A 27,671-nucleotide genomic window follows, 5' to 3' on the forward strand; every position below is an offset into this window, starting at 1 on the left:
AGTTTCAGTCTCTTCGGTAAAGTATTCCTTCTGTTCATTCATTTTATTCCTGAGCTCATTAAACTGCCTTTCTGAGTTTTCTTTTAGCTCATTGAATTTCTTCACAACAGCTATTTTGCATTCGCTATCAGTTAAATTGGAACATTCCATAACTTTGGTTTCTGGAGAATTGTCATTGTCTTTTTGTGGTACCATGTCACTGTGGCCCTTCATGTTGTTTGATGAAGTGTTCTTGAGCCAGTGCATTTAATATTAAATGACAGGTTAGGAGTTAAATTCCCTCCGGTAGGTGGCACCATCACACAAGTTTTCGGTTTCTCTTCCTTGAGCTGCCTCTGGTCATATTTGAGAGTTAGCACTTTTCAGCCTCCACCTACCCTGTAATAGGTGTGGCTCTATGCCTTCTTTGTTGCTTTTTGTGCCACCAGGGTCGTTGCTGCCATGCTTCTGCCAGAGCCGCTGTCGTCACCAGGACGGTTGGCTCTTTCCTTGTGTCTGGGATCCCTTGAGACACAGGATCTTCTGTGGGGGAAGGGGGATGGGAGGAGGGGTCATGGGCGCCTCAGATGCTGGAGGGACAGGGTGGCGGGCCCCACTGCCGCTGCTCCCCACTTGCCTGTGGTCATGGGTGCCGGGAGTGGTCAGGTGGCCACAGTGTGTGCACCACCTTCCCTGCTGCTACTGGGTTCTCTGAAGCTATGGGCTCCGCTGCCTCAGTTGAAGGGCCAGGATTGCAGGCACGGGCTCTGAGGTTCCCTTGCCCCCACTGTGCGTTCCAGTACACCCAGCTTTGGGTGTGTAGATGTGTGGAATTCTCCAGTGCCCTATTGTGTTGGGCGGAGACACCTTTGTTGAGTTGTGGATGTTTCATTGAATGTAGATTGAAAGGGGAAGACAAAGGTAGTTTTTCCACTCTAACATGTTTCTGAAGTCTGAAAACCGTGTTCTTCAGTTTTAATATGATTATGTGTGGATTTATTCTTATTTATCGTACTTTGTGGTACATTGGACTTTTTATCTGTGCATTGTTACTTTTCATTAAATCTGGCTAATTCCCAGCCATTATCTCTTCAATTATTGTCATTTCCCCATATTCATATTTATATTCCCTCTCTCTCTCTCTGTTTCTGCCTCTCTTTTTCTAGAATAATTAAAAGTATGTTAAACCTTCTCAATTTACCTTCCATATCTTTTAACCTCTCTTCTGTATGTTACATATTTCTGTCTTCTGTGTTGCATTCTGGGTAACTTTTCCAAATCGCCTTCCACTTTACTGATACACTCTTTAATTCTACCTAATCTGCTATTGAATAAACCTATTTTTTAATTTTGGTTATTATATTGTTACTTTCTAAAAGTTCTCTTGGTTCTTTAATTCTGCTAGATCAATTTTAAATAGATTGCAGGTCTCCGCAGAAGCTTTCAAATTAATTTTGTTTTTTTATTTTAAGCATAGTATGTTAGTTCTTTTATAATTCATCTGGAAATTCAAATATCTAAAGTTTTTGAGGTTTTGTATTAGTTATGTTGTTTCTCTTTGTTCTTCCTTGTGATTCATTGTCTCTTTATATGCTTTTTATCTTTGTCTGTGTACTGCTCATTGACTTTTAAAAATTTTTGTAAAAATGGTTGAATACAGATTGAGATTGCCTACCTCCAGAGAGATTTACATTCGCTTCTGCCAGGTATCTAGCAGTACGACCAGTCTGGAGCCATGTTAATTTAAAGGAACAACCTGAGGATTTGTGTATCACCCAGGTGATGTGAAAATTGAGCTGCAAATCCATGTGAAGGCTAGTTTATTTCTTTTCCTCCTTATCCTGAGCATGAACCCCTAGGGACTCCCTTCTCGGGGTGGTTACTGGCTTTGATTTCTGTCCTCTTTGACCTGTGAGACCATCAAAACCGAAGTGAAGATTTGCCTGGATTAGCACGTACCCTGAAGGCAAAAATAGTTCCCACTTTCCCTTTAATTTTGGCCTGATAATTTGTTACACTTTTGTCAGTTCTTTGATGCTTTGGGGACATATTTAAAAAATATTTTATCTAGAATATTTAGTTTCTGTAGGAGGGTTGTTCCAATAATCTAACTCAAACATTTCCAAACATGAAAGTTTTTCATCACATTAAAATAAATTTTTTCCCATTATCCCATTTTCATCATTTTTCCTTTATTCTGACTTTTCTCATCCCCAAATCATAAATATCCTCAAATGTGTTATTTTAGTATTTTCATGCTTTGATTTTCCCACTAAAATCTCTAGTTCATTAGGAATTCATTTTTGTATATGTTTTTTATAATTCATGTTTGCATCTGTCATCTGAATCTCATATCTTGTTTGTGTTTCAGGAACATTGGACATCCGGAGCTATTTTGCAGTTCCAGAAGTTGTGTGGTTTGAAGCCATTAGTGGGGGTAGTGGATGAATATGTAGATGGAATCCTTAACATTTTTCTGTGTGATACGTCCTCACATGAAGACATCTATTTCCATCATGTCTTGAGAACAGAGGGCCATGCTATTGTATGCCAAGAAAATGTTCCTTCTAAGGTGGAGCAGTCTGGATGTATTTTGTAATGTATTGTATTTAATCTCAACAGTTTAAGGTATAAGAGAATTTAATACTGAAGGTTATTTGATTTATTCTTTAGCGATATCTGTGAGATTCCTGCCTTCTTAATGCAGAGCACTTTCTTAATTTTCACATGATCACAAAAAACTACGTTTGCCTTATTTTCCTTTAGAATATACTTTTATTTTAAATAATTGATTGAGGATTCTGTCTTACCCCCAATTATTTAATTTTCTGAAGTTTTCTTAGAGAAGTGCAACAGTCTCTTATTTTGTAATTATTGATAGCAGTGTCTACATTTTCATTAATATTGATGTTGATAATTTTTGTGGCTAGCAAAAACTATCACTATAGAAAAAAATCTGACTTAAATTTTAGAAGATAATGCATTTCCACAACATTTGAAAATTATGAAGTGCTAACTTTTTCACTTTTTCTCTGAGAAACTAAATTTCCTTCGTATTTTTTTAATCCTAGGGTTTCAGAGACCTCAACCCTTTAACTTTATACGCTAAATCCAGTGCAGGGCCAGAGGACATTGTCCTGACAGAACTGGGTTTTCCTTCCCAGCAGCACTATTTTAATGAAGATCGAGAGATAAATCCACAATCAAAAGAGAGAGAATTATATACCACGGTAAGAGGTTTTTGCAAACATCATCATATTCTTTTTATTATTGTTAATACTTAATGAGTACTTACTATATGCCAAACACTATAAAAGGCACTTTAAATATATTATTTAATACTTATAAAATCCCTGTGATGTAGTGACTATAATTAACCTTATTTTACTGATGACAAAACTGAGGCATTCCTAACCTAGGAGAGTTTGGAAACTATGCAGTAATCTTAACAGTTATCTTGTCTCTCATCATTTGCTGGTTTAAACCTTTACTTCAGCCATGCTTTTCCTGTATGATTTCTCTCATACACTGAATTCCACTGCTGCCTTGCTGCAGTTGTGACCTTACCTGCACTGACCCAAATGCTGTTCTTCCCTCTACACTCCTTAGATTCTTCTTGAAGTATTCTCATTTCTTACTTTCTCTGTAAACCTTGTGGCAACTCCTACCCACAGTAATAATAATATTATGTATTATTCCATCCCACAATACCAATAATAAAAAAAAAATAACCGACACTTATTGAACTCATACTGCACGGCAGGCACTGTTCTAAGTACTTGCATGTACTAGTTAATTTAATCTTCACAACCACTTTACCAGATTGGTGCTTTAAGATCCCTATTTTAGATATAAGTAAAGTGAAGCACATTAGTAAGTAATAAGTTAAATGATTTTTCAACAAATGAGCAGATAAATAGACATGTCCTCTGAGTCTCATATTCCTCATGGCAACAAATACTGGGCTAAGAATATAGATTGGGTTCACTTTGAGAGCCCAAAATTTATTTTTTTGGACACAGCAAAGCTTTTTTCTTTGAATAAAATATGAAAATATTATTTTATGTAAGTATGTTTTATATATCTGACTTTTTAAATTATAGGGATGATGTTATTTTTTTAGCGGACTTTTACTATTAGAAAAGATAAAAAGGAAAGGCTACTTTGCTATACACCTGAAACTAGCACAACATTGTAAATCAACTATATTTCAATAAAAAAATTTTTTAAAAGGCCATTTGACTACTGAGAGATTAACCTACTCTGAAAAATATGTATGAATGTTTACTGCTGCATGTTTAAAATGATGTCAACATTTTAGATTTCATTTTAGTTTAAAATTAGTGGACTTCCCTGATGGCACAGTGGTTAGGAATCCAACTGCCAATGCAGGGGACACGGGTTTGAGCCCTGGTCCGGGAAGATCCCACATGCCACAGAGCAACTAAGCCCATGCGCCACAACTACTGAGCCTGCACTCTAGAGCCCACGAGCCACAACTACTGAGCCCGTGCGCAACAACTACTGAAGCCCGTGCGCCTGGAGCCCATGCTCCACAACAAGAGAAGCCACCGCAATGAGGAGCCCACACACTGCTACGAACGGTAGCCTCCACTCGCCACAACTAGAGAAAGCCCATGCACAGCAGTGAAGACCCAATGCAGCCAACGAAGACCCAATGCAGCCAAAAATAAATAAATAAATTTATTAAAAAATAATAATAAAATAAAATTAGTTAAAATTAATTGGGCTTGTTTGGCTTTCTGAAACCTGAATTTTTGCTAGTTATTATTTGATTAGAACAGTTATATTTCCTGATTCTTAAATAGTGAGTTGAATTCAACCTTAAAAGTTTTTAGAATATCTTATCATCACTGTTTGATGTCTTTAAATAATCATAGTTCAGTCCTGAAAATGAAATAAGGCCATCTTTTCTGAAAAAAGATAAGGTCCAAAGCTCCTCTATCCTATCCCAGCCTATATTTTAACATATCAAGACTCCCATATGCTACACACACAGATACACACACATACACCTACCTCTATACACCGAGTTCCCTGTAATTCCTACTCTTCTTTTAGGCATCCTAACAATTTGCGTTATCTCCTTTAATTCGCAGACATCCTCCTTCCCCAGTGATATTTTGGTCATATCTCTGTGTTGGCTGTACACTGAAGGTTGTGCTGTGATTATCTGATTGTGTGTCTTCATTGCTATATTTTGAGTTCCTTTAGAGCTGAGACCTGTTGCATTCATCTTTATATCCACAGAGCTACCATGTACACATTACGTAATCTGTACTCCATAAATGTTTTTCGGCCTGAACTAGTTTAGTAGGATGGGAAGACCTAGGGTCATGCATAAAGTTAGAAAATAATACGGCATATGCATGAACCATAGAAAAAAATTCCCCTCAGAATTTATAGGCAAGTAGATTTTAGAAATAGTATAGAAAATAAAATAATTTCTCTTTCCTATCTACTAGCAACATATTAATGATGAAAAGGCTTTCAGTCACCTTAAGTCAATCACCTCAAAGCAGCCGTTAAAGGATTCTGAATTCAATTCTTTGAAAACCCAAGAGAAGAGCTGTGAAGACGATCCAAAGTGTTCCATCTCCGAGCTACAAGATCTGAAGGAAGAAAATGAGGTAGGAGAAGGGAAGATAGTTTTTTTTAATGTAATTAATGTAATGTAATTAATTCATAAGTGAAGGTTACTGGAATAACATAGCTCTTTAAACCCTACTGCTCCAGTGCCATCAGAGCATCTCCCACAGATGAATTACAAATTCTTCAACAGTCACCAAGACCAAAGTTGCAGCAATATAGCCTTGATCACGAAAAAAGAAACGCCGTTATTTGACTTCGATGTGTTTTACTATCCCATCTCTCTGGACAGTCTTCAAGAATTATGCAGTGAATGGAAACTAGTATTGAGAAACGGTATTAAGAAAACCCATCAGGAAAAATGTTGACAACTTTTTTGAAGGATATACTTTATTTTAATCAAATGTTTATGTATTCACAGCTTTAAAAAAAACAAACAAATGTTTGTGTACACACAGCTTAGAGTTCCCTATAACCCCTTCCCCTACATTTCCTATTTCACCGAGCAACCATTTTCATCTCTTTTAGCTGCTTTTTTTGGAATTTACCTCGATTTCTTTCATTAAATAGCATGCTTATGTTATTTCCTGATTCTTCAGTTTTAAGTATGTATGCCCTTCTTCCTACTAGAGATGAGGGTTTAGTTCTCTTTCATCCCTTCTCCCCCACCACAAAAATATCCTTTCTGTTCCCCCACCATCATCTTACTAATATAGTTATATCAAACTTTCCATTAGATCACCATTCAATATTTTATTGCTATGACTCTGTAAATGCTATTTACAGCCAAGTAGTATGTTATGGCAAATTTTCCTTTCCTGCATAACTTTTATTTTCTCTGGTATTAATATTTCTTTCTCTTTAAATCAACATACAGTACACAATTGACTTTGTATACAGAGTACTGTCCTATCAATACACGTATAGATTTATGTAACCACCCCCACAATCAGGATGCAGAATGCTTCCATCATCTGAAAAAGCTCCCTGGTGCTACCCCTTTATAATTACATCTCCCCAAATCCCTAACGCCCTAGCAACCATTTACGTTTTCTGTCACTGTAGTTTTACCTTTTCAGAACTATCGTATAAGTGGAATCATACAGTATGTAACTTCCCAATAGGGGTTTCTTTGATTCAGCATAGTACCTTCATCCAAATTGTTGCATGTGTCAATAGTTCATTTCTTTTGATGATGAGTAGTATTTTATTGTATGGATGTACCACAGTTTGTATATCCGTTCATGCACTGAAGGACATTTTGGTTATTTCAGGTTTTGGTAATTATGAACAGAGCTTCTATAAATATTTGTGTACAGGTTTTTTTATAAACATAATCAGGAGTAGGATTGCTGGTTTATGTGGTCAAACTGTTTTCCAGACTGGGTATACCATTTTGCATTCCCACCAGCAGTGTGTGAGTTCCGGTTGCTCCATATCTTATCAGCACTTGATATTGTCAGTAATTTTTATTTTTAGCCATTCTCATAGGTGTGTAGTAGTATCCCAGTGTGGTTTTACTCTGCATTTCCCTAATGACTGTGATGCTGACCATCTTACCAAGTGCTTATTTGCCATCCACATGTATTTCTTGGTGAAATGCCTGTTAAAGTCTTTTGCCCATTTTTTTATTGTTTTTTTTCTTTCTTACTGTTGGGTTTTTGTTCTGGATATGTTCTGGATAGCCCTTTGTCAGTTTTGCGATTTTCAAATATTTTCTCCCACTTGTAACTTCATTCTCTTAATGGTGCCTTTCATACAGGAAAGGTTTTTAATTTTGAGAAAGTTCAGTTTATCAGGTTTTTTTCTTTTATGTACAGTGTTTTCAGTGTCAAGACATCTTGACTTAATTTTACTATAAGGTGTGAGATTTAGGTTAAGTTTCATTTTATTGCATATGGATGTCTAATTGTTCTAGTGCTATTTGTTGAGAAGACTATGCTTTCTCCATTGAATTGTCTTTGTAGACCTTCCAAAAATCAAATGTCCATATTTGTGTGAGACTATTCCTAGACTTTATTTTGCTCCATTGATCCGTCTCTTTCTTTGCCAGTAGCATACTGTCTTGATTACTGTAGATTCATACCTATTAAAATTAGGTAGTATGATTCTTCCTACTTTACTCTTTTTCAAAATTATTTTTAATATTATGGTTCCTTTTCCTTTCCATTTAAATTTTAGAATCAACTTATCTGTATCTGGGATTTTTATTGGAATTGCATTAAATCTGTAGGTAAATTTGAGGAGAATTAACATCTTTAATCTGTGAGCACAGTATATATATTTATTTAGGTTTTCTTTTATTCCTTTATCAAGGTGTTACAGTTTTTAATATACAGAACATGTTTTATCTTTAGGTATTTAAAGCTAACAAAGATTAAGCTAACTTAGGTAATACTTACCTAATTATTTAATTTACTTTGGGAGCAATTATAAATGATATCTTTTTATTTCAGTTTCTATATTTTCATTGTTAGTATGTAGAAATTGATTTTTGTGTTTCAACCTTGTATGATGTGAACTAGCTAAATTCATTTATTAGTTCTAGGAGGTGTTTTGTAGATTTCTTTGGGATTTTCTACATAGACAATAGTGTTGTCTGCTAATTGGGACAGCTTTATTTTTTCCTTTCCAATCTATGTGTCTTTATCTTCCTTCCTGCCTTATTATTGGACTGGCTAGAATTTCAGACACGATGTTGAACAGGAGTTGTGAGAGAGGATGTCTTTGTTATCCTGATGAAAAGTTTTATCATGCATGCATGGATGTGAATTTTGTTAAATGATTTTTTTGCATATGTTGATATCATGTTTTCTCCTTTATTGCATTAATATGGTATATTACATTAATTGATCTTTAAATATTGGATTAAACTGGCCTTTCCTGGGATAAACCCCATTTGGTCATGGTGTATTATTCTTTTTATACACCATGGATTCCATTTGCTAATGTTTTGTTGAATATTGTTATGTCTATTTCCATGAAGGATATTGGCCTGTAGTTTTCTTGTACTATCTTTGTATGGTTTTAGTACCAGGGTAATGCTGGCCTCATAAAATGAGTCTAGAGGCATTTCTTCCTTTTCTGTTTTCTGGCAAAGATAATGTTGAATTAGTTTTATTTCTTTTTTATTTTTTAATTGACATTTCTATTGTGGTAACTAAAAGATTCATGTGCAGCTATAGGGAATAATACAGAAAGATCTCATGTAATCTTTACCCACTTCCCCCAGTGGTCACATTTTACAAAATTGTAGTACAGTGTCACGATCAGGATATTGACATTGATGCAATCCACCAATCTTGTTCAGATTTCTCCAGTTTTACTTGTACTTATTTGTGTGTGTGTGTGTGTGTGTGTGTATGTATATTTAGTTCTCTACAGTATTAACACATGCAGGTTCATGTATGCAACAGCACAGTCAAGATACTGATAATTCTGTCATCACGAGGGTCCCTGTGTTGCCCCATTTATATCCATCCACCCACTCCCTCCCACCACCCCTCTCCCCACTAATTGGTTCTCCATTTATAAAATTTTGTCATTTAAAAATGCTATGTAAGGGCTTCCCTGGTGGTGCAGTGGTTGAGCGTCCGCCTGCTGATGCAGGGGACGTGGGTTTGTGCCCCGGTCTGGGAGGATCCCACGTACCGCGGAGCAGCTGGGCCCGTGAGCCATGGCCGCTGAGCCTGCACGTCCGGAGCCTGTGCTCCACAATGGGAGAGGCCACAGCAGTGGGAGGCCCGCGTACCACACACACAAAAAAAAATGCTATGTAAAATCATATAGTATGTAACCTTTTGAAATTGGCTATTTTCACACAGTATAATTCAAGTAATTGCATGTATCAATAGTTAGATCTTTTCATTGTTGAGTAGTATTCCATGGCATGTATGTGTCATAGTTTGTTTCATCATTGACCTGTTGAAGGACATTTGGGCTATTTCTAGTTTTTAGCTATTACAAATGAAGCTGCTATGAATGTCTGTACACAGGTTGTTGTGTGGACATAAGTTCTCTGGAATAAATGTCCAGGAGCGCAATTGTTGAGTTGTATGGTAATTACAAGTTTAGTGCTTCATCAGTGATATTGGCCTGTAATTTTCTTTTTTTGTGGTGTCTTTGTCTGGTTTTGGTATCAGGGTGATGCTGACCTCATAGAATTAATGCAGAAGCATTCCTTCCTCTTCAATTTTTTGGAATAATTTGAGAAGGATAGGTTTTAATTCTTCTTTAAATGTTTGGTAAAATTCACCTGTGAAGCCATCTCGTCCTGGACTGTTATTTGTTGGGAGTTTTTTTCAACTTCTGAGTCAATTTCATTACTAGTAATAGGTCTGTTGAGATTTTCTATTTCTTCCTGATTCAGTCTTAGAAGGTTGCATGTTTCTAGGAATTTATCCATTTCTTCTTGGTTGTCCAATTTATTGGTGTATAATTGTTCTTAGTAGTCTTGTATGATTGTATTTCTGGGGTATCAGTTGTAACTTCTCCTCTTTCATTTCTGATTCTGTTTATTTGATGAGTCTGGCTAAAGGTTTATCAATTTTGTTTATCTTTTCAAAGAACCAGCTCTTAGTTTCATTGATCTTTTCTATTGTTTTAGTCTCTCTTTCATTTATTTCTACAATATTTTGATCTTTATTATTTCCTTCCTTCTACTAACTTTGGGTTTTGTTTGTTTCTCTTTTTCTAGTTCCTGTAGATATAAGGTTATATTGTATATTTGAGATGTTTCTTGTTTCCTTGTTTTCTTGTTTGTAGCTTGTATTGTTATAAACTTCCCTCTTAGAACTGCTTTTGCTGCATCCCATAGATTTTTTAGATCATTGTGTTTCCATTTTCATTTGTCTCCAGGTATTTGTAAAATTTCCTCTTTGATTTCTTCAGTGACCCATTTTTGATTAGTAGCATATTGGTTAGCCTCCATGTGTTGGTGTGTTTTTTGCAGCTTTTTCTTGTAGTTGACTTCCATAGTCTCATACCATTGTGGTCAGAAAATGCTTAATATGATGTCAGTCTTCTTAAATTTATTGAGACTTGTTTTGTGGCCTAGCATGTGATCCATCCTGCAGAATGTTCCATGTGCACATCCAAAGAATGTGATTTTGCTGCTTTTGGATGGAATATTCTATATACCTCTATTAAGTCCAGTTGGTCTGTGTCATCTAAGGCCATTGTTTCCTTATTAATTTTTCTATCTGGATGATCTGTCCATTGATGTAAGTGGAGTGTTAAAGTCCCCTACTATTATTGTTTATAATAAAATCCATTATGTTTATTAATATTTGCTTTATGTATTTATGTGCTCCAGAGTTGGGTGTGTATATATTTACAATTGTAACATCTTCTTGTTAGATTAATCTCTTTATCATTATGTAATATCCTTCTTTGTCTCTTGTTACAGTCTTTGTTTTAAGTCTATTTTGTCTGATATAAGTATTGCTAACCTAGCTTTCTTTTCATTTCCATTTGCATGGAATATCTTTTTTCCATCCCCTCCCTTTCAGTCTGTGTGTGTCTTTAGATCTGATGTGAGTCTCTTGTAGGCAGCATTTAGATGGGTCTTTTTTTTTTTTTTAAATCCATTCAGCCACTTTGCATCTTTTGATTGGAGCATTTAGTCCATTTACATTTAAAGCGGTTATTGATAGATATATACTTATTGCCATTTTGTTGATTGGTTCTGGTAGTTCTTTTCGTTCCTTTCTTCTTTTGCTCATTTCCCTTGTGATTTGATGACTATCTTTAGTGTTATGTTTGGATTCCTTTCTCTTTGTGTATACCTATTATAGAGTTTTGGTTTGGGGTTACCATGAGGTTTATATATAACTAACTCTCCCCCTTTTCCTCCCTCCCTATCCCTCTCTTGCTCTCTGTATGTGTGTGTGTATATGTATATATGTACACACACACACACACATATATGTAAAGTTTTAAAAGCACATATATATAGTTATTTTAAGTTGCTGATCTCAAGTTCAAACACACTGTAACAACCCTGCAGTTTTACTCCCTTCCCCTACCTCACATATAGTGTTTTTTGACATCATATTTTACATCTTTCTGTTTTATGTATCTCTTAACTACTTATTGTGGTTATAGATTATTTTACTACTTTTATCTTTTAACCTTCCTGTTAGCTTTATAAGTAGTTGATCTACTGCCTTTACTGTATGTTTGCTTTTACCAATGAGATTTTCCTTTTATAATTTTTATATGTCTAGTTGTGGTCTTTTCTGCTTAGAGAAGTTCCTTTAACATTTCTTGTAAAACTGATGCTGAACTCTTTTGGCTTTTCCTTGTCTTTAAAACTCTTTATCTCTCCTTCAAATCTGAATTATAGCCTTACTGGATAGAGTATTCTTGGTTGTAGACATATATCATGCCACTCCCTTCTGGCCTGCAAAGTTTCTGCTGAGAAGTCAGCTGATAGTCTTATGGGAGTTCTCTTATATGTAACTAGTTGCTTTTCTCTCTCTGCTTTTAAGGTTCTCTCTTTATCTTTAATTTCTATCATTTTAATTATAATGTGTGTTGATATGGACCTCTAAGTTCATCTTGTTTGGGACTCTTTGTGATTCCTGGACCTGGATATCTGTTTCCTTTCCCAAATTAGGGAAGTTTTCAGCTATTTACATCTTCAGGTAAGTTCTCTGCCCCTTTCTCTCTCTTTCTTCTCTTTCTAGGACCCCTGTATAATGTGAATGTTAGCATGCTTGATGCCCCCAGAGGTCTCTTATTAAACTATCTTCATTTTAAAAAATTATTTTTTCTGTTCAGTTTGTGTAATTTCCACTACTCTGTCTTCCAGTTTGCTGATATGTTCCTCTGTATCATATAGTCTACCGTTGATATTCCAGTGTATTTTTTATTTCCGTTATTGTATTCTTCAGCTCTGTTTGGGTCTTCTTTATATTTTATAATTCTTTGTTAAACTTCTCACTGTGTTCATCCATTCTTCGTCTGCATTTTTTGAGCATACTTATGATCATTACCTTAAACTCTTTATTAGGTAAATTGCTTATATCCACTTCACTTAGTTCCTTTCCTAGGGTTTTGTCTTATTCCTTCATGTGGAACATATTCCTCTTTTCATTTTGCCTAATTCTCTATGTTTATATCTAAGTATTGGGTTAGTTTGTTCCATATCCTGCTCTTAGAAAGTGGCCTTATATAGGAGACGTCATGTGGGGCCCAGCAGCACACTCCCCTTTGGTCACCAGAGCTATATTCTATAGGGATGCCCCCATGTGGGCTGCATGGGCCCTTCTGTTGTGACTGGGCCCACTACTGTGGGTGCACTGGTAGTCAAGTCTGGCTCTCAGCCTGGTTGGTTGCCAGGCTCTGCCTTGTGTGGTGGCTTGGGCCAGGTTCTGGGTCGTCTGGTTCTGCGGTGCCAGTCTGCTGGTGGTGGAGCTGGTTTCCAGCACAGCTGGCTGCATGGTTCTGGGTGTCCCAGGGCTGGTTCCAGCCTGCAGGTGGGAAGGGTTAGGTCCAGGCACAGCAATCTGAATTTTAATTAGTATGTTTAGTCCATTTACATTGAATAAAATTATCAATATGTTTTGATTTTAGGTCTACCATTTTATTATCTTTCTATTCATTTCCCCAGCTTTTCATTCCTTTGCTCTTCCTTTCTTCTTTTAGTATTCCTGTTTTTTGGTAGTATTCTTTTATTATTTAGCATTCTTCTTTAGTAGCCTATTTTAATTTACTTATTACATTTTCATTGTATATGTATGGTTTTGTACTGATTACTCTAGGAATTACAATATACACCTTTGACTTTTCACAGTGGAATTAATCAATATTTACCACTTCAAGTGGAATGTAGGTATCTTACTACCATATAGGTCTTTACCCCTTCCCACCTTCTTTATTTTCTACTATGTATAATAACTATGTATATTGAGAATTTATAATGTTATATTTTTTGCTTTCCATCTTCAAACATTCTGAAAAATTCAAGAGGGGAATAGTCTATTATATTTACCCAGATATCTACTTTTTCTATTGCTCTTCCTTGATTTCTGATATTCCAAGTTTCCTTCTGGTATCATCTCCTTTCTATTCAAAGGACTCCCTTTAGTGATTCTTTTAGGGCAAGTCTGTGGAAAACAAATTATTTTTGTTTTCTTCATTGAGAATGTATTTATTTCATCTTCATTCTTAAAGGACGCTTTTGCTGGATGTAGAATTCTAGGTTGCCAGTTCTTTTCTTTCAACCCTTTAAAAATTCCATTTCACTTCCTTCTAGCTTTCATGTTTTCTGATACAAGATGTGCAGTGTTGAAATTGTTGTTCCACTATAATAATGTGTAATTTTTCTTTGGCTTCATTCAGGATATTTGTTTGTCTTTAGTTTTCACCATGTTGATCGTAATCTATGTAGGCACGAATTTCTTTGAGTTTATCCTGTTTGAGTTTTGCTAAGCTTTTCGAATCTGTAGGTCTGTGTCTTCCCAAACCAAATTTGGGAAGTTTTCAGACACATTTCTTCAAATAACTTTTCTGCACTGCATTCTTTCTCTTCTTCTTCTTGGACTTTGACGACACAAATGTTAAATCTTTTGGTATTGTCCCATAGTTCCCTGAGACTTTATTTTTGTATGTATGTTTGTTTTCCCAGTTTTTTTCTCAGTTGTTCAGACTGGATAATCAGATTGGATCTATCTTCAAGTTTCTGCATTCTTTACTCTCATCTCTGTCCTGCTATCAAAAAGAGAGTGACAGAGCTCTATATTCAGTATAAAACAACCCTTCATTTAATTGTACTGTTTTTATTATATATTTGCAGCGTCCTCAGCTTTACCCTCCAGAAGACCTCTAGTCTTCCAGCAGGAGGAAGAGGTGTAGCTTCCTGGGTTTTTTAAATAGGGGAGGGTACCTGGAGATCTAACTGCTTCTTACACAGACTTTTAACGAGAGCTCTTGTTTTCATTCCCACTTTACACCCTCAATTCCAAAAACTCCGTAGGAGCAATTCCTGAACTTTTGCAGTATTTATGGTGTACATTTGGGTTGACTCTCAGTTTTTCCTGCTCCAAGCTCAGGATTCCACTTTCTCAGGACTGCATAATAAGTTGTCAGTTGTCTGATTTCCTGTATCCAGAACATAGGTGATGTTTTCTCCTTTTACATTCTCTTTGACCCTAAGTTTATACCTTAAATTATTTTATTTTGGTGATGTGTCAGGAGAGAGAGTAATACATTATGTACTCAAACTTCCATCTTTACCTGGAGTTAGGAAAAATTTTCAACCTAAATTTCAAAATACATACAGGAATCATAAATTAAAGTTTTATTTGTCACCTGATACATTCTAGGATGAGATTCCCACTGGAATGCCATGCCTGGAGTCAGTAACCATAGATGATGATATATGGGATGAGAACTGGATACCTTTGCAGGCTGGAATGGGAGAAGGAAGTGATGCTGCCTCCCACTTACCTACCTCAAGGCTTGATGGAAAGAAACCATATTCATCATGTAAAGAAATGCCACAGAAGGTTAGATCCCTGGGAAAACATAAAGCAAATCACTACTGCAAAAGGAAGTATTAATGTAATTGTCCAAGCCTCAAAAAAGCTATGCATTCTGCATTTCATAGGGATTAATCAGACAATAATTCAGAAGAATGTATTCCCACCCCCACCCACCCCCCTCACCAAAGATGGTAGTGTTAGGGATGGGGGCAGGATGAAGCAGGGGAGAGTAAACCATGGACTTATTGTGGCTACCTATTCTATCAATCATTATGATTTTTGTTTTACCATTGGCACCTAGTCACAGCCTTAGGATCTAGAAATAAACAGTTTTCCCTAATTTAATTTTTATTGCATTGCCTTGTAATATTATGTCTGGATCTCTGCAGTGAGTATATTTACTAATATTGGGCCCTATATATTTGAATTTTAATTTATTTTCCACCAGCTCTTAGAAGAACTATCAACACTTAAGTTGCCCCTTGTTATTTGTGCCATTTAAATACTGGATGATCATGAAAATCATCTAACCATGAAAACAGTACTGAAGAAAATACTACAAAGAGAGTTGTGTTTTTTTAATGTGATCTGTGTATTCAGAGGAATTCAGTGTGTTGAGCATGGACCAGTGAAGCAAGGGGGAAAACTCACACTGATATAGAAAGTTAATAAATATCTTTTCTTGTTTAGTATACATTGCCTCTTTGCCTTTACCTTGCCCAAGTTATCCTCCATTTGGATCATATGGCACTATGTCTCAGTTTATTGTTGCAATTTTTTTCTCTATAGGATTGGTGTTTTTCTACACCCAAAGCTATATGGGATGATTCATGGCAGCCTTCAGGCCTTGTGAGTGGGAAGGAAGTAGAAGTTGAAAAACCAGAAGGACTGGGTGCTCAAGAAAAAAATACTGGCACAACCGGAATTCAAAATGTAAATGTCTAACGAATGTTATTGTTACAAGTTTTCATGAGGAAATACTTTCACTTTTAGAAAGTAAAATTCTGGTTAATGATCCCTCTCTTAGCATTTGGTACAATACATATACATAAAAATGTATGTTTATTTAAAAATAAATTTCAGTTAACTTACTGTAGTTATTCATCTCTCCAGAAAAAAATTCTGAGACTAGAATTAAAAGATTGATTAAGCCTCTACATTAGGGATAGGGAAAACAGGTATTTTCACTTAATCATACATTTTAAGTTCTGTATCTGTCCTATCATCTAGGCCAGTTTTTTTCTTTTTGTTGCTTTGGCAGAAAACACTAACCCTGGAGCAAAATCCGTTTGTTTTGTGTTTCTCCATCCTGAAAACAGCAGGAGTGTTTGTATGAATCGTGAAATTTGGCTAACGGTCTCTGTACTTTTGTGCATTACATTGAAAATGAAGGACTCAAGTCTAGGAGAATTGTTGAAAAGCAGATTTGTGGAAGATGAACCTTCTGAGTGATATATTTTCTACAGAATATGGTTACTTTGCATGGGATCATTGATAAAAGTATGCTGCATTACATAGAACAGTCTGTTCCAGAAATGTAGGTTACTTAAAGCACAGATTTAGCTTTAGGATAAAATAAACTTTTATATTTTGTTTCTCAGGTAGTTTTTCTTTAAGATATAATAGCTTTATTGAACTATAACTCACATACCATGTAATTCACTTAAAGTATGCAATTCAAATAACTTTTAGTATACACAGACTTGTGCAACCACCCGCATAATCCATTTTAGAACATTTTCATCACCCCTTCAGAAAAAAACCACTATCCCTTTGGTATCTGGGTAATGCTGGCATTGTAAAATGAGTTTGGGAGTGTTCGGTTTTTTGGAAGACTTTGAGAAGAATTGGTATTAATTATTCTTTAAATGTTTGGTAGAATTTTACCAGTGAAGCCATCTTATCTTGTGTTTTTCTTTGTTGGGAGGTTTTTGATTACTGATTCAATTTCATTACTAGTAATCTGTCTGTTCAGATTTTCTATTTCTTCCTAATTCAGTCTTGCAAGACTGTATGTTTCTAAGAATTTATCCATTTCTTTCAGGTTATCCAGTTAGTTTGTGTACAGTTGTTTGTAATGGTCTCTTAAAATCCTTTTCAATTCTGTGGCATTAGTTGTAATGTTTTTTCTTTTCTGATATCATTTGAGTCTTTTTTTCTTCATTAGTCTAGCTAAAGGTTTCTCAGTTTTGTTTATATTTTCAATATATAAAACAACTCTTAGTTTCATTGATTTTTTTCTTTTCTCTATTTCATTTATTTCTGCTCTAATTTTTACTATTTCCTTCTGCTAACTTTGGTCTTAGTTTGTTCTTCTTTTCTTAGTTCCTTAAGGTGTAAAATTGAGTTGTTTGAGATCTTCCTTCCTTTTTTAATGTGTTTTTAATGTTTTATTGCTAGAAACATCCCTCTTAATTCTTCCTTTGCTGCATCCCATAAATTTTGGTATACTGTGTGTTTTCATTTTTGTCTGTCTCAGAATATTTTCTAATTACCTTTGATCTTTTTTGACCCATTGGTTGTTCGGGAGTATGATGTTTAATTTCCCATATTTCTGACTTTAATCTTCCTTTCTGATGGATATTCTCCATGAGTATTGAATAATAGGTTGGCACTGTTTTCTTTCGATGCTTTGAAGATGTCATTCCTTTATGTTCTGGCTTCTGTTGAATTGCCAGTTGTCAGTTACCATTGCTCCTTTGAAGGTATGTCTTTTTTTTCCCCCTCTGGCTTCTTTTAAGATTTTTCTGTCTTTTGCTTTCAGCATTTTGATAATTATTTATCTAGATGTGATTTCCTGTGGATTTATTCTGCATATGTATCACTGAGCTTATTAAATCAGCAGATGGATACTGTTCATCAGTTTTAGAAAATTCTGGTCCATTCATCTAATCAAACACTGCTTCTGCCTCATTATCTCTCTCCTTTCCTGCTGGCATTTCAGTTCTACGTATGTTAGAACTTTTGGCTGAGTCCCACTTGGGCTCTGTTTTCTTGTTCGCTCTCTTTTTTTCTTTTGCAATGCCTCTGTTTGGAGGTTTTATATTGATTATTCCAGTGCACTAGTCCTGTCTTCTACAGGATCCAGTCTGCTGTTAAACCCACACGTTGAGCTCTTAATTTCAAACATATTATTTTCCAGTTCTAGACTGTCCATTTGATTCTTTATTTTATAGATTCCAGTTCTCCGTTTAAATTCTCCATATTTTCCTCAATTTTGTCTGTAACTTCCATTTTCTTGAACATGTTAATAATCATAGTTATTTTAAAGTTTTTCGCAGATAATTTCAATATCTGAATTACCTTTGAGTGTGTTCTTACTGTCTTTTTTCTCTATTTGATCTTGTCATTTGATCCTGTTTTGGGCATTCAGGGGAGGGGAAAGACAGGCGGAGCATACCTCATGGTTCTTTTTAATTGAATGTTGAACATTATGGAATTTAGAGAGGCTCTGGATGAAATAGCTTCCTCTCCAAAGAGGGTTCAGTTGTCTAGTGGCTGGCAGATTCCAGCCAGTCACCTTCACACATATTGAGGCTTGGTTTAGGTTTGGTGAGGACTGCTGTATTTCACTTTTGTCCCTAGTCCTTGAATGTGGCTCTTACTCCTAAAGCATGATTCTTTGGAGATCTCAGCTGAAAGCCTGAGGAGTTTGTCAACGCTCCTCCGCACTCGTGGGGCTCAGACTCCATCCTCTGTCTCCTCAACTTAATTGAGATATAATATACATACCATACAGTTCACCCATTTAGAGTGTACAATTCAACGGCTTTTAGTATATTCACTAGTTTACTAGCATATTGTGCCTCCATCATCACCATAAGAATTTCAGAACATTTTCATTATCTCAGAAAGAAACGCATTCTTCAGCTGTCACCCCCACCCAAACTCCCCAACCCTCTTCCCCCCAGGCAACCACTCATCTTACTTTCTGTATTGATTTACTTATTCTTCAGGACATTTCATATAATTGGAATCAATACAGTGTGTGGCCTTTTGTGTCTGGCTTCTTAGCGTAATGTTCTCAAGGTTCATCATGTTGTATCATGTATCAGTACTTTACTTCTTTTTGTGGCTGAATAATCCATTGTATGGATAGGCCACATTTTGTTTATCCATGTGTCAGCTGATGGACATTTGAGTTGTTTCTGTTTTTCTGCTATTATGAATAGTGCTGCTGTGACATTTGTGTATGTGTGTTTATGTGGACATACGTTTTCAGTTTTCTTAGGTATATACCTAAGAGTTGAATGGCTGGGTCCTATGTTAACTCTGTGTTTAGTGTTTTGAGGAATTGCCAGACTTTTCCAAGCAGTTGCAACATTTTACATTCCCACCAGCAATATAAGAGTGTTGCAATTTGTCCACATCTTTGCCAACACTTGCTATTATCTAGTTTTAAAAATTATAGGGGGCTTCCCTGGTGGCGCAGTGGTTGAGAGTCTGCCTGCCGATGCAGGGGACACAGGTTTGTGCCCCGGTCCGGGAGGATCCCACATGCCGCGGAGCGGCTGGGCCCGTGGGCCATGGCCACTGGGCCTGCGTGTCCGGAGCCTGTGCTCTGCAACGGGAGAGGCCACAACAGTGAGAGGCCCGCATACCGCAAAAAAAAAATAATAATTATAGCCATCCTAGTGGGCATGAAGTTGTATGTTGTGGTTTGGGGCTGTGCTTTTGATTGCATAAGTTAATGTTTCAGAAATCATGAACATGTTTCTTGAAAATCTGCCACTAACCTCTAGTTCCATAAAGGTATATTTTCAGACAACTACGAGGGAGTCAGTAGTTGATAACTACAGAGGGATAAATCTGGTAGAGCAATGCTTCTCAAACTATAATGTTCATACAGATCACCTGAGAATCTTGTGAAAATGCAGATTCTGACTGAGCAGATCTGGTACGGGGACTGAGGTTCTCCCTGTCCTACAAGCTTCCAGGTGATGCTGAAGCTGCTTGATGGTGAATCACATTTTGAGCAGCAGCACCCTAAACCACTGTTTAGAGGAAGAGACTCTTACTTTTCAGTTAAGTGCTTAAGTTGCCCGCAGGTACTTGCTTTCAGTACTGGCATACACATTTAGGAGGCATTCACCTAGGTTCTTTTTTTCCAGTGTGAAAAGCTGTCAGCATGCATTTAAATATGTTTTAACAATTTGTCTTTCTTCAAAATCATATTTATCAGGAAAGAGAAAAAGATACAGCTTTTAAAAAAACTGTTTCTGATTTTGATTTTGTTAAACTCCTGAAAATAGGCAGCAGGGCTTAGTGTAAAAAACACCTGTCTGGGAGTTCTGTCATCTGTGGCTTAGTCTTTACCACAAGTTTGAACAAGTTGGCTTTTGGGGCCTTAGTTTATCCGTCTACAAGGACTGATTTGGATTAATGATCTTTCCAGCTCTAAAAGTTTGCCATATTAATATTTACTTAATTATCACTGAAGCTTTATTGAAAGAACCTCATTTTCAGTGAGAATAAACTTAAAGGGTAGCTAAAGCACATACATGAAGTTGCATAAATTAAGCAAAAAATTGAATCCAGCTCTTTGCTCTCCTGAAGTAGCATATTGTGTGGCAGGATAGCTATGTGGACTTTTAGAGTTTTCATTTTTGCTGCCAGATAAAGGGGCACAGCCATTTGTATATGACATAATTATATATCAGTCACATCCATGCCAGCCATGTTTGAAAATGAACAAGGTGTTTCGTAATGGAAGAAAAAAGGAATGCAAAAGGAATGCCAGCTGATATTAAATGTCTACTCCACAGCCTGAAGAACACACAAAGCTACATTTTCTGTTTGTATAAATTTTGTTTCAGTTTACCCTGGGCAGATCCCAGGCTGTAAGCCACTTAGGTCGGTTCATTACGGCCTGGTCCTGACGGGGCCCACTTAATCGTCAGTGCCAGTTAGTTAGCATCACAGAAGACAAATTCTCTGAGTCACTGTAAACTGTAGCTATTTCAGCAGCGGCTCTGTGGTAGGATATAGGATCTGTTGATTACAATTTGGCACTTCATTCGCTTTAGCCCAAATCGAGGCTTTGTTTGGGAAGTTCATCTTTTCCTCTCAAACCCTGATTCTTAGTACTCCATTTTGTCACTTCTTCTGAGGAGCCCTCCTTTAAGTCCTTTGTGTTCTCCTAGCATGTTTTTGATGCTGCGGAATGCAGTTAATGCCTTCTTCATGGCCACCTGCAGCATGTGTACTGTTTCCCTAGCCGAGGACTGTGAGCTCCTTAGGGAGAGGGATCGTATTTACTGGGAGGCGGTGTGATGGAGCAGAGAACATGGGCTAGCCTGAGTTCATCTCTCTGCCTTGTCGCTTACTGGTTGACATTGGATAACTTGGTAAGCCTCTTGTAAAAAAGCATTATGCTAAGTAAAGGAAGCTGTAATAAAGAAGATGTAACAACACCTAACCTAGAAAAACGTTCTGATGTTTCATTGAAGAAACACATGCCGAGAACCTAACATTGTGCCTGACAATGAGTGCTCAGTGAATGTTATTTCTCTCATTCCCTGCCGTTCTTCCTTGGCAGCCCTCAGTACCATGTTTGCTCATAATATGCATTCAATACATGCTTCTTGAATTAATGGTCACTAAGTTAGAGAAGGACTTGTTTTCCAGAGAGTATCTAGATTTTTAAAAGTGGGGAGTTTTATTTATTAATTATGATATGAAAATATTCTTTTGTATATAAGTAAGGAAACAAAATAGACTTAATTCTTACTGTTGAACTAACAGTTACTTTTTATGCTTTTGCCCCGTTTTCCCCATTCTGTAGCAACCAAACTTAAAGAGTTCCTCAGATTCTCCCACATTGCCCGAATTGGAGGAGTTCTACATCTCTCTTATCCAGTCACAGCAGTCAGCAGAAGGTGGCCAGTTTGAGCCTAGCAGCATTGAGACTTGTCCAAAGCAAATTCAGCTGTCCACAGCGCTCAACTCAACTCCTGCAGTGGTCGATTCCTCACAAAAACACTCTGGTTCAGGTAGGTTAACATACAGTTGACAAATGCAATGGTTTGCCATGTTGTTAAAAACCTTCATTTATCTTTTCAGAACATGACTTGAAAAATTGCTGATGTTAGCATTTGTCTGAACTCCTCCAATTGTTCCCTTTCACTTTGCCACTCTTCTTTTTTTTCTGCAATTTGGGGGGTGGCGGGGTCAGGTTTATGCACAGTAAAACTTGCCAGTTTTTAAGTGTACAATGCTATGAGTTCTGACAAATGTGTACAGTCTTGTAATAAGCACCACAGTCATGATAATAGAATATTTCCGCCAGTCTAAAAGGCTTCCTCCTATCCCTTTGCAGTCATTCCCTCCCCCTACTTTCTGGCTTCTGGCATGTTACTTTTCCTTTTCTAGAATTTCATATAAAAGGAGTCATACAGTATGTAGTTTTTATGTCTGATTTCTTTCATTTAGCGTGATTTTTAGAGATTCATTTATGTTGTTGCTGGTGTCTAAAGTTTGTTCCTATTCATTGTTGAGTAGTACCCAGTTGTATGGAAATACCACAATTTGTTTATCTGTTCACCAGATGACAGACATCTGGATTGTTTCCAGATTTGGGCCATTATGAATAAAGCTGCTGTGAGTGTTCACATACAGCTCTTTGTGTAGACGTATGTTTTTCATTTCTATTCAGCAAGTACCTTGGAGTGGAATTGCTGGGTCATATGCTAACTGCATGTTTAACTTTTTTTTTTTTAATAAATCTATTTATTTATTTATTTATTTTTGGCTGCGTTGGGTCTTTGTTGCTGTGCGTGGGCTTTCTCTAGTTGCAGCGAGTAGGAGCTACTCTTCGTTGCGGTGCACGGGCTTCTCATTGCAGTGGCTTCTCTTGTTGCGGAGCATGGTCTGTAAGTGTGCAGGCTTCAGTAGTTGTGGCACACGGGCTCAGTAGTTGTGGCTCGCGGGCTCTTGAGCTCAGGCTCAGTAGTTGTGGTGCACGGGCTTACTTACTCTGCGGCACGTGGGATCTTCCCGGACCAGGGATGGAACCTGTGTCCCCTGCATTGGCAGGCGGATTCTTAACCACTGCACCACCAGGGAAGCCCCTGTTTAACTTTTTAAGAACTGCTAAAATGTTTTCCAAAGTGGCTGAACCATTTGGTAATTCACACCAGCGATATACGTAAGTTCTGATTACTTCATCTTCTTGGCAACATATTATGTTGCCAGTCTTTTAAAATTTTACCATTCTAGTGGGTGTGTGGTGGTATCTTATTGTGGTTTTAATTTACATTTCCCTATTTGCCAGTGATGTTGACTATGTTTTCATGTGTTTATGTACCATCTGTATATCTTCTTTAGTGAATTACCTGTTCAAGTATTTGTGCATTTTTGTTGGATTATCTTTTTATTGATTTGTAAAAATTCTTTATTCTGGATACAAAACCTTTGTCAGATTCATCTGTTGCAAATATTTCAGGTATGTGGCTTGCCTTTTCATTTCCGTAACAGCATCCTTGGAAGAGCAAAAGTTTTCCTTTTGATAAAATCAGATTTGTTGGGTTTTTTTTCCTTTATAGTTTGAACTTTTTGTGTCCTATTTAGAAATCTTTCCTAACTCAAGTAACTAAGACTTTCTCTTACATTTTCTTATAAAAGTTCTATAGTTTTAGGTCCTGCATTAGGTCTGTGATCCAGTTCGTTAATTTTTGTGTATGGTGTGATATAAGGATCAATGTTTATTTTGATTACATATAATTATTCAGCTGTTTCAGCATGATTTATTGAAAAGACTGTCCTTTCTCCATTAAACTGCCTTGATGTCTTTGCCAAAAGCCAATTAAGTTGTATATGTGAGGGTCTATTTCTGGACTTTCATTCTGTTCTATTATTATTACGTCTGCCTTTATACCACTGTCTTGATTTTTGTGGCTTTATAATAAGTCTTGAAATCATATAAATTTGTTCCTCTTTTTCAAGTTGTTTTGGCTATTCTAGGTCATATTCCATATGAATTTTAGGATTAGTTTAATTTCTACTGAAAGCCTGCTAAAAGTTTTATTGGGATTTTTTTTTTTAATCTCTAGATCAAGTTGGGGAGAAGTGACATGTTAATATTGAGTCTTCTGATCTATGAGCATCATATAACCTTTTCTTGTTCAGTGTTTAATATGTTCTTTTCCCATCCAGTATATTTTTCATCTCAGAAGTTCAATTTATAATCTCTAGGGTTTGGTTTGGGTCTTTCTTCTATCTTCCATCTTTCTCTTCAGCATACTCATCATTCACTTCTTGAATACTTGGAGTGTTCTTATGACAGCTATTGTAATACCCTTGTCTTGTGATTCTAGCATATGTATCATTTCTGCATTCTGTCATCTGTCATTTCTGAATTGGCTTCTACTGATTGGTTTTTCTCCTAATTACAAGTCACATTTTTCTGCTTCTTTGTGTATCTGGTAATTTTTTATTGGATGGGAGATGCTGAATTATATATTGTTGGCTGAATCTCTTTTTCTTCCTTCCTCCCTCCCTCCCTCCCTTCCTTCTTCCTTCCTTCCCTCCCTCCCTGTTGTCTATGTATAATTTATTGGGGGGGGGTAGGAATGTAATTAAATTACCTGAAATTGCTTTGATTATTTCTGTGTTTATTTTAGGTTTCATTAGGCTGATTTAGAAAAGCCTTAAGTCTGTTGGCCCTGCTAGGCAGTACCTTTCTGAGGGTATTGATGGGACTTGATGTCCTATGTGTTAGGATGTCTTTACACTGTAGCTGGTGGGAACACAAAACTATTTTGCCCCAGTATAAAATGCCTAGTGTTTGTTCTGCCTACTCCTTTCAGGTAGGTTTTCTCCCTGGCCTTGGTGGTCCCCTCACATACGTGAGCCAGATCGCTACCTAGCCTAAGACTCAAAGCGACCTCTGCAGGTCTCCGGCTTCTTCTGTCTCTGCAGCTGCCTCTTCACTTGTACTTTTCCCCCACGAATTCCCGACACCTGGCCTCCATGAATTCCAAACTCTGTCTTCTCAGCACAGGGAGACCTCCAGGCTCAATGTGGACTCTCCCTCCCTGTACTGCAGCCTGGGCTTTATTTTGACAGTGAGCTCAGGCACTTGTAGGGCTCACTTTGTTTCCCGTCTCTCAGGGAGCACTGTCCTCTGAGCTTGTTGTTCAGTGTCTGAAAGCTGTTGTTTTATATACTTGGTCCAGTTTTTCAGTTGTTTAAAGCAGGAGAGATTATTTTTCAATCCCTGTTTAATTAGCATCGTGTCTGGAAGCAGAAGTTTTGCTACTCTTTTAAATTCTTTCATCGTGTGTCCCTCCTTTCATGTTTTTATACCTTTTAAAATCTGAGCTCACCAACGACTTCCTGTAAAGCCCCATTACTTCACTAGAACTCACTGTCTCTTTTCCACTCTAGTGGGCATTAATTATAGTCTTGCGGTCAGAGTTTTACTTTTTAGAATATCCTGTAAAATTCTCCTTAATTTAATTTATCATAACTATATGGCACGTGTACCACATGCTACTGCTGCTAGATGCTAAAGATGCAAAATAAGATATTGGATTATACCTGATATTTTTCTGAATTTTTGAAATCTGTAATTTTAAGGTCTAGAGCGGTGCTTTTCAGAATGTAGTCAGCATACCGGTACTAGTCTGTGAAGCATTTGTGATGATGGACAACACAACAGCACATTGTTTAGCTCCCCTAGATTTTTTTTTTTTCCTAAAGGAGGACTTTCTTGAAGGAAGCAGTGTGTTGGTTTATATGTTGGCAAAAGCTCCTTCTCTCATTGCAGGCAGGTTCAAACAATTCATAGACCAGCTCCTTCAGTAGCCCTGGTCTAGAGTACACATGTGAGGATGCTAGTATCCACTTCCGTGGCTATTAAGAACTCTCAGCATGGAGTTCCCAGCAGTTTATTCCATTGAAAAGATTATTTCTTCTTAGTTAAACTAATTCCCAAGGAATTCTCTTTGTGGCTAATAATTGGCTTTTGGAATTTCTTAACAAACACAGTTAATGTTAATTAATGTTAATTTTCATTTTTATGGTCAGTTTGGTCAGTTTTGTTTTTATGCTGGCAGACTTGGAATTGGGACCACTTTCGCAATAGAGAAGGCCCCTGGGACACCATTTTGCTCACTGCTGAGAGGAGGAAGTAAGGGAGCTTAAGTATTCTTCCCTGGAATTGGAATTATACCCAATTTATTTTTTTGATGTCCTAGAAAGAGATCTTCCCTTCCTTATTCACAAGTAGATATTTTTTCCTCTCTTCTTTGCCCTCATCCTGACAAGATTTATTTTATCTCAGTGCATGATCCCCCATCCTCATCTCCTTTCCATTTTTTGACTGGTTTCTGAGTCTCTTTCTCTCTGATTTGCCATTGGTAATTGGCACCACCTAACCAGAAGATGGTTGTAACACACGTTAGTAAAGATCTAGAATGGGAGAGTGTGAGAACCTCTTGAAAAGACCTGTGTTTTCTTTCTTTTTCAGTGGAAAGCTCTCCAGAGAGCCTAGAGAATGAAGATTTTTCTAGTAGCCATGCTATTACAGTGTTCAAAGATAAGAGTCAGGGAGCCATGGACCAGCTGTCTTTGATTTTGTCTCCTGAGCACCAGATTTCTCAGAAGCTCTACATTCCTCGAAGCACAGCCACTGCTGCCTTAGGAGCTGCTGCGCGGCTGGCCACATCCAGGAGACTCCTGCACTGGTACCCCAGTGTGAAAAGGATGGAAGCATGAGAGAGCAGGGAGGAAAAAATAAACTAGATGCTTAGGGCCTGGTGACCCCCCAGGCCAAAAGAGAAGGAAGTATTGAGACAAAGTAGTATTTTGATAGTTGATGCTTTTGTCTTTCTGTGTGACTCTGTTAGCTTTGTTATGCGAACAGTCCCCTTTGTTGTGTAAGTATTGATGTTTAATGTTAATTTTCATTTTTGTGGATGTTACTTTTTCTGTATGGTTTTGTTCACCTTTGTTCAATGTAGTAGTTTAAAGGAGTTTTTGTGTTTCTATAAATGTTTTTTTTTTTTAACATCTTTATTGGGGTATAATTGCTTTACAATGGTGTGTTAGTTTCTGTTTTATAACAGTGTATAAATGTTTTTCTTGTATATATCATGACTGATAAAGGTAAACTGAAAAACTAATGTTTTGTGATCCATATGTGGTAAGACAAAAATTCTCACATCCCTATTTCCAGAAAAAGGATGTCTGAATTTTAAGGCTGCCTTTTCTCATTTGAAAACTTCTATATCATAGAGAGAATCAAGGGCTCCAATCTTTACCATCATTATTTCTTTGAAATACTAGGATCAGTAAGAAAATCCACACCATGAAGCTTTGGTCATGTGAACCCTTTTACATTAAAAAAAAATTAAGCTATCTTTCAATGTAGGCAATTTCTTGAAGACTGACAGCAAAATTATAGAGACCGATTGTTGAAACTTAGCTGAGCCATCTCTGTAAGTCATCATAGTTCCCTGGAGCCTTAATGTAACAATAGTTAAACAGTGGTATTGTTTAAGCATTTATATAACATGATGTTCTCTGAAGTCCAATTTATTATGTGACATTCTGTTTAGCTCATAGTATAAACCATCAGGAGAAAAGACTGAA

General features: G+C 36.8%; 1 protein-coding gene across 1 annotated transcript in view; it reads left to right on the forward strand.

Annotated features, from left to right (window-relative positions):
• Positions 1–27,205, forward strand: part of TDRD5 (tudor domain containing 5) — a 95,533-nt gene extending 68,328 nt beyond the window's left edge. Inside the window, exons 12-18 of the mRNA XM_067714513.1 lie at positions 2,351–2,551; positions 3,051–3,209; positions 5,466–5,630; positions 14,919–15,101; positions 15,867–16,010; positions 21,862–22,069; positions 26,548–27,205. Coding sequence (XP_067570614.1) covers positions 2,351–2,551; positions 3,051–3,209; positions 5,466–5,630; positions 14,919–15,101; positions 15,867–16,010; positions 21,862–22,069; positions 26,548–26,795 — 1,308 coding nt within the window. The 3' untranslated portion in view covers positions 26,796–27,205. The remainder of the gene's footprint in view (positions 1–2,350; positions 2,552–3,050; positions 3,210–5,465; positions 5,631–14,918; positions 15,102–15,866; positions 16,011–21,861; positions 22,070–26,547) is intronic.
• The last annotated feature ends 466 nt before the right edge of the window (positions 27,206–27,671 follow it).

This window comes from Pseudorca crassidens, chromosome 2, assembly GCF_039906515.1.
Source record: "Pseudorca crassidens isolate mPseCra1 chromosome 2, mPseCra1.hap1, whole genome shotgun sequence".
Lineage (NCBI taxonomy): Eukaryota > Metazoa > Chordata > Mammalia > Artiodactyla > Delphinidae > Pseudorca > Pseudorca crassidens.